At 49.2% G+C, this 13435-nt stretch overlaps 1 protein-coding gene across 1 annotated transcript in view; it reads left to right on the forward strand.

Annotated features, from left to right (window-relative positions):
* The first annotated feature begins 2129 nt into the window (after positions 1 to 2129).
* The window catches only part of PRKAR2A (protein kinase cAMP-dependent type II regulatory subunit alpha), a 39944-nt gene continuing 28638 nt past the window's right edge, over positions 2130 to 13435 (forward strand). Inside the window, exon 1 of the mRNA XM_040406604.1 lies at positions 2130 to 2645. Within this exon, the coding sequence (XP_040262538.1) occupies positions 2378 to 2645 (268 nt within the window). The 5' untranslated portion in view covers positions 2130 to 2377. The remainder of the gene's footprint in view (positions 2646 to 13435) is intronic.

Genomic DNA, 13435 nt, shown 5'->3' on the forward strand with positions numbered 1-13435 from the left:
AGTATGATGCCCCATAAGTGCCCCTACACAGTATGATGCCCCATAAGTGCCCCCACACAGTATGATGCCCCATAAGTGGCCCCACACAGTATAATGTCCCCATAAGTGCCCCCACATAGTGTGATGCCCCTAAAGTGTCCCACACACAGTATGATGCCCCATAAGTGCCCCCACACAGTATGATACGCTATAAGTGCCCCCACACAGTATGATGCCCCATAAGTGCCTCCGCAAAGTATGATGCCCCATAAGTTCCCCTCACACAGTAGGATGCCCCATAAGTGCCCCCACACATTATGATGCGCTATAAGTGTCCCCCCACACAGTATAATGTGCCCATAAGTGCCCCCACATAGTATGATGCCCCCATACGTGTCCCCCACACAGTATGATACCCCCATAAGTGCCCCCACACAATATGATGCCCCCATAAGTACCCCACATTATTGCCACCTCCAAAAACAACACTCACCTAGCCTATGTGCCCACTACATACCTAGCAGCGCAGGTCGGCCTGATCTCCACTCGGTGGCTAGACGCAGATGATGTCACAATATCGCACTCGCCTGCACCAAACCAACGGCTGAATCTGGCATGGCTGTGGCAGAGAGTGGCCCCTCAGAGACCCAGGCTGGGGTGAGAACCCATCAGAGACTGAAGCCCCCAACCCCGGTTTAGGGCCCACTCAGACGGGTCATGCCACTGTAATAAAACTACTTGCTCAGCTGTCGGGGTCCTTCTGGGGAAGCCCAGGGGTCGTGGGAATTTAAAAGGTTCCCTCAGAGCTGACAGAGGATTCCAGGCTGCTGTTTAGGGTGGTCTGCCTGCTGACCCCCAGCTGCCATAAACAGGCCATATATATCTCCAATACATTACACAGAAAATGTAATGGCAGGAAGACTTCAAGGGATTGTTCAGGATTAGAAAAAAAAGCGCCTCTCCTGTGCGCAGGCTGCCTGTGCCTCATTCCCTGAGCTGCAATACCAGACACGGCCTGTGGAGAGGCGAGGTGCTGTTTCTGGAAGATAGCAGTCATGTTTTCCTAATCCTGCGCAACCCTCCTGTATATTGAGCACACATTTTGCTGGCACCATCCCTGCACAATGCCCTTGCTCTGTCTTCTAGGACATGCTGTGACTTGTAGTTCTACATTACTCTCATATAGGGCACTGGGAGTACCCTCAATGTCTGCCCTTTATAATAACATTGTATCAGGACATGCTGTGACTTGTAGTTATACACTGTCATAAGCGGCACTGGGAGTACCCTCAATGTCTGCCCCTTAGGCATGCTGTGACTTGTAGTTCTACACTGTCATATGTGGCACTTGGTGTACCCTTAATGTCTGCCCCTTATAATAACATTGTATCAGGACATGCTGTGACTTGTAGTTCTACACTGTCATAGGCGGCACTGGGAGTACCCTCAATGTCTGACCCTTATAACATTGTATCAGGACATGCTGTGACTTGTAGTTCTACACTCTCATAGGCGGCACTGGGAGTACTCTCAATGTCTGCCCCTTAGGCATGCTGTGACTTGTAGTTCTACACTGTCATAGGCGGCACTGGGAGTACCCTCAATGTCTGCCCCTTATAACATTGTATCAGGACATGCTGTGACTTGTAGTTCTACATTACTCTCATATAGGAGTACCCTCAATGTCTACCCCTTAGGCATGCTGTGACTTGTAGTTCCATGTGGCTCTGGGTGTTCCCTGAGTGTCTGCCCCTTATAATTATATACCATGGCATGCTGTGACTTGTAGTCCTCCACCACCCCTCCTGCCAGCTCACTGCCTGGCACTGCCAGCCCAAACCACAACACAGCTCTCAAGGCCAAAGCTACTTGCTGACGTCAAAAAGGCGTGGTCACAAGCCAAGGCTCTCACCATGATTGGTCCAGGACCAACGGGCGGTTCTTTGATGCAAATAAATCCTGCGCGCCACGCCCCTCCCTCCTTCTTCAGTCTCTCATATCAGTCAAATAGAGAGAAAAAAAAAAAAAAAATAAGTCCCTGCGGAAGAAATTCCGGTGACGTCAGTAATGCGTCCCTCCCTCTCCTCCAATAGGCCAGCCCCCTTTTTCCCGCCCTCCTGCTGTGCGCATACCCGGCGCCGCTCCTCCTCCTCCTGGTTTAGCAGGATCAGTGCGCGCTGCGCTTACCGGTCCTTTTAGGTTGTGTGTGTGAGGTGAAGCTCGGAGCCGCCGCCGCCTCAGCCCCCCCAGCGGCCGCTGTGCGTGTGTAACGGGGGGAGGGAGGGGGGTTTACAAGTCAAGGGAGGAGGAAAAAAATAAAACCAACTCCTCCGGTTCGGTGAGGTGACGGTGTGTGTCTGTACGGAGAGCCGGAGACGGAGCAGCCCCCTGGGGGACGATGAGCATCGAGATCCCGCCCGGCCTGACGGAGTTGCTGCAGGGTTACACGGTGGAGGTTTTGCGCCAGAGACCTCACGATCTGGTCGATTTCGCCGTGCACTATTTCACCCGGCTCCAGGAGAAGCGGCTGCAGGATGGCGCCGGGGCTGCCGCAGCTCAACGGCCTCACGGCCGCGGGGTCAACTTTGACGGGGAGCCCATGCAGACCGAGTCCAACGGGGACGGCGAGGAGGAGGAGGAAGACGACGAGGACTCTGACTTTGAACGTAAGAATCTGGGGTCTGGATTTCCTCATGGAGCCCCCGCCTTAGACTGAGGCCCCTCACCCTTGTGTGCTGCCCCCGGAGCTGCTGCAGAACCTCCCAGCTGTCAGTCATCCTGTCCTAGCTCTGTGCAGTCACCTGTAGCTCTGCTTAAAGGGGAAGTGCGCCCGTTTGACAGGTCAAAAAATGACATCTTCCCCCCCCCTCCCCAGCTCAAACTGCATTAGGGTGCATTTCCCCTTTAAATCAGACTCTAGACCCCCACATTTAAACTGCCCCCCCCCCCCAAAATCAGGGGAATAATCTGATAAATCCCAGGTTGTCACAGTATTGGGGAGGCTCTTGGGCTTCTGTTATCTATCCTGCACCCCCAAACCTCTGCATAGATGTAACAGGCATCCTTCAAGAGGTTGTCAGCCCTGTGTTTATTGAGGAGGGTGGAGCGGGCACCTCTGTGCCATGTGTAAACAGGACATTGCTTTTAGTGAGGAAGGTGTCATTCTTCGCTCCTCCTGTGGTGGCGCTGATCACTTGTTGCGGGTTGAGGGGGGGGGGGGGGGGGGGGCACAGTGATGGGACGCCCTGTGATTGGTTGTCGGGGGGCGTCTCTAACCATTGTATTGGGGGGGGGGATATTGGTTGTATGTCTTATCAGAGGAAAGCTTTGAGTGGAGTGCCCCTTTAAAGCATTGATTTTCCAATGAGAACTGGTTCCTGTCAGGGGTTATCCCATAGTATAAAGTGATGGCCTGAACTAAAGCACCCCCACAGATCCTGAGAATGAAGGGGCTTCTGTGCTGAGCCCCCCTCGCTTTTATTTCCTGGAGGCCCCCAGACCACTCATTGTGCAGGGATTGCAGCTTTGTCCTCTTTAAAGGGGTAGTCTGTTCGTGGTAAGTTATCGCCAGTCCACAGGTTAAGGGGATAATTATTAACAGTGGGGGTCCCACTGATCACGACAGCGGGAACCCCCAAAATGAATGGAGCGGCGGTGTGCATGCTCCATCATGGGGGTCCCAGTGACCTCGACCAATCTAATAGTTATTATCTTTAATGTGCCACAACCAGAATACCCCTTTAAGTGAATGAAGGCGGAGGTCCCTGCAGAGGCGGGTGGCCGGGAGAGCCGCTATGATGAGGTTGTAGCAGTAAATCCGCTCTGTCATCCCTTTTTTTTCTCGATCCGGGAGGGTCCCAGAGGTCACCGATCAGCAAACCCAGTCATAGGCCATTTTTTTGATTCAAGTACCCCTTTAAGTCCATACGGTGGAAGTCTTGGCGGACGCATTAAAACTTTGCGGGTTATTTTGGTGGTTATCGGTGAGAGGAGGATTGCTGCTTGTATCCGCTAATTATCGCCTCACTTGTGACCTGCTTGAATCGTCCATCTCGTCTGCAGAAGCCGAGCTCGTTCACAGCTTTTTCTCGCTCACCAGTCGTAAGGACGCCCGTACCGGTGGTGAATGCACGTCGGCCATTCGTCTCGTAGTCCTTGTACATGTGGAGGCTACAGGTGTCTCCTTTTACATGAGAGGAGGAGGATGATGTCTTAATTGGCAGCCGTGGTTTATATAATGTGACAGCGCTAATCTGTGTGTCACTGGTGACTACTCCCTGTCACCCGCTGAAGTTGTTATGAATAGGGAGGGTGGCACCTTGAGGAGGTAGGGGGGGCGTTCATTAATGCAACCCCCCAACTCATGATGTTAGACTGCCTGTATTTTGGACGGTGTCATTACAGATCTGAGAACCGCTGTAACCCTTATCTGGGATCCGGCGGTTCTTTTTAGATCACCTTGTGGTTTATAAACTTCATGAGATGTGCGGTGACCTCCATGCTGGATGACGGTGCTGCCTGTACGTCCCATGGGACTTGTGGCCTGGTTTTGCATAGGGCCTACAGCTAGTCTTACGTGTGCCGCTCACCTGTACTGGTAGAGTGCAGACGTGGTAAAAATCAGCAGACCGGCGGATAGCTCCGTCCTTGTTCATTGTCCAGCGATGGAAATGGGTGTAATAGAAAGTTTATTTTTTGGTTTTGGTGGCCTCCGATGTGTGACCGAGGTCGTCTTTCACCCGGTGCAGTTTGTCGGAGGAAGGTGAAGGGTTGTTTGTGTTTTTGTTAGTTTGCACATGGAGTTTGATGGTACTGCAGTCAGGTGACATTCGTGGAGCTGTGGGATACTTCTCAAACTGGGATTGGAGTGGGTAAGGTGGTTTTCCATCCTTGATCCACCAGAATGGTCTAGGGGCAGGGATGCTCAAACTGCAACCCTCCAGCTGTTGCAAAACTACAACTCCCGGGATGCCCTGATAGCCTACAGCAGGGCATGGTGGGAGTTGTAGTTTTACAATTGCTGGAGGGCCTCATGTTGAGCATCCCTAGTCTAGGGCAGGAGACTGCATCCTCCGCCACTCCAACAGTTCTGAAACTACAACTCCCAGGATCCTCCTTTAACTTCTATGGGAGTTGGGCATTTTTTCTCCAATGAACAGGTCCAGTTAGTGCCTGGGTGCAGTTCACTAATATTCCCTAGACCTCTTGAGTGGGCACAGTCATCGGGGGTGAAGCTGACTCTTGTCGTGGGCCTCATCCTCCAGCTCGTCACCTCTTTGTGATCGGTAACCTCAGCCTCCCAGCTTGACTTGACTGTTGGCATGTTACTGATTAAAGGTCCTGGCAGCGTCGTGGCATATGGAAATGGATAATTATATTATTTGCCTTTGTTTATAATCCCTGGAGATGAAGTGGAATGTGACTCTAAAGCTTTAACCCTTTATACAGCAGCACTATGTGGTCGTGTTGTATGGGAATGGCTGCGTACAGCGCGACTCGTACACCCTGAGACCAGGGTCTTTACTTCCAGCAGTGCCCACTTTCTCATAGTGCCATGGCTTGGACTGCCGGAGCTATGCCACTATTTGTAGCCTGTCCTCCCAACGGGCCTTCTCACTATCTCAAAGTGCTAATTTGTCCGTGTAATAGAACCGGACATTTTCTAGATAAAAGCTGCTTGCTGGCATACGGCGCACGCTGGCATTCTGATAACGCAACCGCTAAGCTCTTGCAGGCCGACAGGGAGCGGCCATGTTCTGGGACGGGGCCTATAGGGGGAGGACAGGATGTACTAATAAATATTTAGGTCTGTTCTGTACATTGTGCAAACACTGGAGGACGTGGAAGCAGACGGGCTCATGTGTACAGTTAGGCCTCCACTCTGACGTCTTAAAGGGGATCCGTCCGCTCTGCATTAACCCCTGTGAACAAAGCAAAAAAAAAAAGTATTCACTGCGGAGACTAAAATGTCCTCTACCAGGAGGATCACTGCGCCAAGGCCCAGGGCTACCTCGATACGCTTGACTTCTACCCACGGACAGTTCCTCCGCTCTCTAGGGTTGGTACTTCCTGGGCAGCCTGGACCTGCAGGTTTTGTGCACTGGGCTTGACTGGAGTAGAGTGAGGTCCTGGCCTTCGGGAGGTGCAGCTTTATGGGATTGAACTTTTACATTAATATATATAATATTTTTTTTTTCCCTGTTTGTCTGCCCTGTCTGACCAGAGAAACGGCTTTTGCATTGCTGCGGAGTCGGTGTGACGTCAGTAGCCGTCCCTGGGGCTTGTGGTATGTTGCTGAGGGTTGTGCAGTATAGGGGGTTTTGACAGTTCATACGTCTGGCTTAATGTATACACGGTGCTTGAAACGAGAAGCCTCACATGCATTCACCAGTATCAGATTTCTCTGTAAGGCTGGCCATACACATTAGGCTACTTTCACACTTGCGTTTTGGGCGGATCCGTCATGGATCTGCAAAAACGCTTCCGTTACAATAATACAACCGCATGCATCCATCATGAACGGATCTGTTTGTATTATCTGTAACATAGCCAAGACTGATCCGTCATGAACTCCATTGAAAGTCAATGGGAAACGGATTCCGTTTTCTATTGTGCCAGAGAAAACTGATCCGTCCCTATTGACTTGCATTGTGTGCCAGGACGGATCCGTTTGGCTCCGTTTCGTCAAGCGGACAGCAAAATCCCGCAAACAGCCTCCAGAGCGGAATGTAGACTGATCGGAGGCAAACTGATGCGTTCTGAGCGGATCCTTTTCCATTCAGAATGCATTAGGGCAAAACTGATCTGTTTTGGACGCTTGTGAGAGCCCTGAACGGATCTCACAAACGGAAAGCCAAAACGCCAGTGTGAAAGAGGCCTTAGATGTATGTCGCTGAACGCCAAGTCTAATGGACTCTCCCCGACCCCTGATGTCAGGCATGTTGGATTTGTTTGTTCTCCAGAGGTGTCTGGCAGTACCTTTTTCCCTTCTACGGTTTACAACACATGCATGTTCGTGTGTGTGGCACTAAGGCCTCATGCACATGAATGTATTATCGCTCGTTGTATGAAACTTTACAGCCAGAGGATACAATAACGACTGTACGAGTGTCATAGCAAAAAGTATCATGCCTGTTACTACGCGTGAGACTGTATGGGCCGGAGCGCTGTATCAGCCCAGACTGTGAGGTCCATTTAGTCCCTGACACGGGCTGAAGAGACCTCATAGGCCGGTGGTGGCGAACCTATGGCACGAGTGCCAGAGGTGGCACTCGGAGCCCTCTCTGTGGGCACCCGCACCCTGGAAAAAGTCTATGGTGTATCAATATGCCTTAGACTTTTCCTGCCATTTATCAGCGCAGGGTGCACTATGAACGGCACAGGCAGCGCATAGAATGGAGGCAGGCTATTATAGCTAAATAATGAAGTACATGGACGATATACTATATTATTATTCAGGTTAAATTACTGTGTTGGCACTTTGTAATAAATTAGTAGGTTTCGTGCTGCAGTTTGGGCACCCGGTCTCTAAAAAGTTCGCCATCGCTGTCATAGGCTGTGCTCTGGATCCTCGTGGAAGCCTTACCCTTACTTAAGCTGGGCTCCTGCTGTAACAGTCAGCATCAGGGTTAAAGGACTTATCAATATCAGATTGGTGGGGGTCCTACATCTAGGACCCCCAGCAATCGGCTGTTACAAGAGGCCGCTGCTCCGTGAGGCTATGTGTTGTCACCCTACATCGGTCACAGGGCCTAGTTGCAGATCAGCCCCATTCAAGTCAATGGGGCAGAGCTGCAATACCAGGCACAGCCGCTATACAATGTACGGCTCTGGGTTTTGAAATCTGCTGGGAGCCCGCTGCGCTCCCCAGAGCTCCGGGGAGCGAGGCAGCTCCCTGTAACAGCTGATGAGTGGGGGTGCTGTGACCCAAACCCCCACCGATATGATGATGATCTGTACTGAGGATAGGTCGTCATCAATTCCTGGATAACGCCTTTAAGGCCTCATGCACACGACCGTATTTTGTTTGTGTCCGATCCGCAGTGTGCTGTCCGCATCAGTATGTCCGTTCCGTTGCTCCGCAAAAAAATAGTGCATGTCCTATTTTTTTTCTAGTTTGCGGACAAGGATAGGCTTTATAACAATGGATCCGCCCAAAAAAACGGATGCTATACGGAACGTCGTCCTTTTTTTTTTTTTTGCGGATCTGCAATTTGCGAACCGCTAAACACATACGGTCGTGTGCATGTAGCCTAACTCTGTCGGCTGCTTAACTCTTTAGATGCCGCAGTCAATAGTGACTGCAGTATCTAAGCGGTCAGAGGGATAGGGGGCTCCCCGTGCTGTCACGGCAGCCTGGGGCCTAACATAACTGTATGTATATTAGATTGTGCTACAGCCTAATAGACTGCCAGTCAATGATAGGCTATAATGCATTGATATGCAAGGTATACCAGTGCATTATAAAAACAATGTCCCCTAGTAAGAGTAAAAAATAAGTTTATTAAATTTGTTCATAAAGTTATTTTATAAAATTGGTAAAAAACACTATCGGTCTGTTTGTCAGAGCCCCGTATAATACGTCATTTAAACCGGCCCATGTACAACATAAAAAAATGCAAAAAAAATGGAATAATTTCTTTTTTTTCTTTCACCCTGCCCCAAAAGATAATGCATGTTAATCAATAAGTCCCATGTCCCCCCAAAAAAAGATGTCAATGAAAACGACATTTTGCCCCACAAAAAACAAACACAAGCCGCCTGCGACTATAACGGCGCAAACATGAAGAAGTCCTGTCTCTTGGATTGTGGCAACCTAATGAGACTGTGCCCAAACTGTAAAAAACTACTGACTCATAGAATAACAGCAACATGCTAGTTATGGTGCACAGGTCGTAAAAGTGCAAAAAACAATGATGGAACAGCTTTTTCTCATTACCATAAAAAATACAATTCACCACGCAAAAAAATAAAATACAGCCCTCATACGGCTATACCAACTGAAAAACAGTTATGGCCAGAACAAAAAAAAAACAGCCGCCCAGCGTCTTATTTCATTCTCCTTGTCTGCAAGTAATCCTCAAAAATACTAAGAGGAGTAATTTTACTCCTCTGGAAAAATCTGTAGGGCAACCTCTGAATGCAGCGCCTGTAGAAGCCTATGGGGCCGCGCTGTACCATGTTATATCGTCAGTTCCATACCAAGGTTTTTTTCTGTATGATTCAGACAAAAATTTCTGTTGGGTGATGTTATGGAGGGGTCTGTCCAAGATGCAGTAGTTTTTAAATCTCTGTTCTCATTTAACACTAATTTTCTACATGACAAAACGAGAATGATGCTGATTTTCAGATCTGCAGCTTAGGGCAGGTTCACAGCCTACCGGAGTTCACTGGACCTGGCCTAGCTGGATAGTGCCGTCCCCGCTGGACTAGGGATATGCGATATGAATTTGTGCCACGATATGGATTTTGTGCATTTCGCCTATATCGCCGGACCGCGATATGACCACGGAGCGGTAGTGAATGATCGCGCTCTCGGCGCGCACCATGTTCTCCTGAGCCGGCACAGTGGAGAAGGAGGGAGTCCCTCCCTCCCCACTGAGCGCGGCTGCCGCTGGCCACCAATAAGAACAGAGTAGGAGGAGGAGGGACTGTGGCCACTGCGCCACCAATGAATGCCTGAATACTAACGTAGCGTTCATGTGCTGGCCATATCCCGGCCCCTATGACTGCACGCTGTGATCCGCCGCAATTAACCCCTCAGTTGAGGGGTTAATCGCGGGAATCACATAGTCTTGTCAGAGGTCGGGTGCCGGGAATGTTCTTCAGTCTCTGCATTGGTGGCAGTGGGCAGTTCCGATCGGAGTCCCAGCAGTGTAATGCTGGGGCTCCGATCGGTTACCATGGCAGCCAGGACGCTACTGAAGTCCTGGCTGCCATGGTATGTTAGTGAGCAGCATTATACTGACGTGCGCCGTGGCCGCCGGTCGCTCCTTCTTCTGTCTGTGCGGCGCACAGACCTATGAGAAGGGGCGGCCACGGCGCATGTCAGTATAATGCTGCTCACTAACATACCATGGCAGCCAGGACTTCAGTAGCGTCCTGGCTGCCATGGTAACCGATCGGAGCCCCAGCATTACACTGCTGGGAATCTGATCGGAACTGCCCACTGCCACCAATGATGGGGGGGGGGGGGGGGGGAACCCTGTGGCCACTACCACCAATGATTAATACTGGGGAGGGAGGGGGGGGGTGGGTTTGAGTTACCAGAGGGGGCTGATAAGAGGGAGAGGCTGGGGGGCGGATCAGAGGATGGCTGGCTGCCATGGTCAGCTCCCTGCTGTTGTGTGCACAAAGCACAGAGCAGCAGGGAGAGTGTAAAGTCCTATTCACTCTAATAGAGCTCTATTAGGGTGCATATGACAAGGGTTCTAGCCCTTAAGGAGGCTAATAGTTCTTAAATAATGTAAAAAAAAAAAAGTTTAACCCCCCCCCTCCCAAATATAGAAAACAATATATTGCGATATATATCGCACATGCTTAAAATTATATCGCAATATAGATTTTAGGCCATATCGCCCACCCCTATGCTGGACCCCACTGACCATAATGGGATCTGGCTGCTTTCTGACATAAATTCCAGGTATTCAGATAAACAAAAACCCCTTGCATGCATTTCATCAGAAAGCGGCAGGATCCCATTACTGTCAGTGGGGTCCAGCGGTGAGCGGCAGTATCCGGCTAGGCCAAATCCAATGAACTCCAACAGGCTGTGGACCGCCTGTCAGATTATTTATACGGAGGTGTGAACCTACCCTTTTTCTTTTGCGGAAATGTGGTGGATTTTTACCCCTTGAATGTACTGGGGTAAAATCTGCAACACAGTTTGCTTAAAATGTGCAGATTTTTTGCTGTACATTTTGGCCGTATACTTTGACTAGTCTTTAAGAGATGATTCAAATATTTTTTTAGTAGTAAATGGCCCAAAAGTTTGGCAGCTGCAGTGCGTTTCATGGATCATTGGCACCCGGGCTCCCTGGTTAGCTCATCCCTAGTGCAATAAAAGCACAGAAATGAGAAAATGCATTGGGAGTTATGCCGGTGGTGTTTGCATTTTTCCGAATTCATTCAGCAGGATACGAAGTAAATCCGCAGCTTTAGGAAGAGTGTGAAGGAAAAATGGCTGGAACAACCTTGTGTGCGAGTCAGACTCCCATCATTGTGGGATACAAATGTGCCCATTGATATCGTGTTATGTATGAGTGTGGATTATTAGAATAATGCTCAGGGAGAGAGAATCGTGCTGAACGAGATCAGTGTGCCCAGCCCCGTAGATTACGCCATGACTTTGCTTAGGATCTGTTGACTCGGAGGCATTAGTGCGGATTATTTCTGCTGGACGGTTCGTTAAGGATTGTGACCTGGATTGACGCCACGTTCACATGTGTCGTTTTTATTGTAGTCACCTTACTGCTGTCCTGGTCAGCAGATGTGTTTTCATATGCCCCAGTGGGTCCTAAATAAAATAGGAAATGACTTTGAAAGTAGTAATAAAGGCTATGGACACCTTTTGGGGCAATTTTTTTTAAATTACTGCATTTTACTAATTTGGGCAAAAAAATAAAAAAATTTCAGCTGTTTTTGAGATACGGGGGTTTAAAATCAGTCTGTTTGCAGAGTGTCACTTCAGTCCCACCCTGAGCCTTATTGCTGATCTTCTGACCTCATAAGCCACATTCTTACTGGATTAAGAGTTTAGATTGCTTGAGGTCCGGAGATCAGATGTAAGGCTTCACATGAGCCCTCATCTGATGGACCTGAGAAGTGATATTCTGCATAGAGACTGATTATTATAATTTTTTTAACTCCTGTAACTCAAACTGCTGAATTTTTGATAGATGCCAATTGAAAAAAAAGATCTTTAGCCCAAAATGAGTAAAATGCATTCATAAAATAAATTGCCCTGAAGGCATATATAGCCTTTAAAGGGGTATTCCCATCTTCAGTTTTCATACTTGCCTTCGTCCAGCACGAGGTTCACTTCCTGGATTTGGCTGGGCTTGATTGGCGTCTTTTCCCCGCCTGTACCGCGCTTGCGCAGAAGACTGAAGTTTTTCTCCCGGCCGGGCCGCGCAATGTCCTAAACGCGCACCCAGCCGTGCATGCGCCATGGTGACTTATTCCTGGCCTGTATACTACAGAGCCGGCGTGCGCGGCTCTGTACTATTCTGGCTAGAAAAAAGTCATCATAGCGCATACGCGGCGGCGTTCGTGTTCAGGACATTGCCCGCCCGGGAGAGAATCTTCAAGCTTCTGCGCAAGCACAGCCCGGCGGGATTCGACAGGAGAGGTGGCCGTAACCAGGGGAGACGAAAGACAACAATCAGGTAAGAGGGGACTTATTTTCTCAAAAAGGGTGGGAATTGGGTAATAAAATGTATTTAGAAAAATTATCACTGTCAAATCATTAACAGATTTAAAAGTGATAATTTTTCTAAATACATTTTATTACCCAATTCCCACCCTTTTTGAGAAAATAAGTCCCCTCTTACCTGATTGTTGTCTGTCATTGTGATGGGAATACCCCTTTAAATTTAATCTACTATATTGTGACCGCATCTCTCACGCAGATGTACGTTTCTGGCAAATCTTGTGTGGGTAAATCCTACAGTGATATGTCCCCTATTTCTTGGTGATCTGTGATTACAGCTGAAGAGCTGTGGCTTTTACTCCTACATTAAAAAGATGGCTACAAATCAGACAAATTGCCTGATCTACAGCAAGCGACATGTTAATTAGCATAAACACATATCATGTCGGTAGTATCCCGGGAGTAAGAAGTGAACACAAACCGGGAGCAGAGTTGGCAGCACCGCAGTAACCAGCCACTAGGATGGAGCAACAGCTGATTGTCGGTGGTGCTGGGAGTCTACCCCACCCCCCGCACTGATAATGACCTGTCCTAAGGCTAGGTCGTTAGTTCTTCAGTCCCGGAGAAGCACTTTAATGCTAATGTGAAAGCGTAGCCCCGTCGCTGTGGACGAGAATGTGAAGATGGAAACCGCTCTTGTGGTTATGGAGTGTAAATCCGAAATGTCATTGCTTTGTTTATGGAATAACTGAGGCTGCGGATCTGATGTTCATCCCCTCGTATTACACCACCGCGCACGAGGGGGAGGTGGAAGTTACAAGACTGCGTTATATTTTATCTGAAGTGTCCTCAGTTTGGATTCTAAAAGCTGCGTGGGTGGCTGCGGGTTTACATGACCGTATTTTCGGTCCACATCCAATCCGCCTTTTATGCACATAGCTCGTCGACACATTCATTTCTATGGGAGCGCCAAAAAAGAGGATAGCACGTGGATATCAGTGTTGTATCCGCAGCTGTGATAGAACATGTCTTACTGTCTGTTTTTCAAATAGGCCAAGAGGGAAGTGTGGGATGCACACGGACCAC

This window comes from Bufo bufo, chromosome 9 (genome assembly GCF_905171765.1).
Source record: "Bufo bufo chromosome 9, aBufBuf1.1, whole genome shotgun sequence".
Classification (NCBI taxonomy): domain Eukaryota; kingdom Metazoa; phylum Chordata; class Amphibia; order Anura; family Bufonidae; genus Bufo; species Bufo bufo.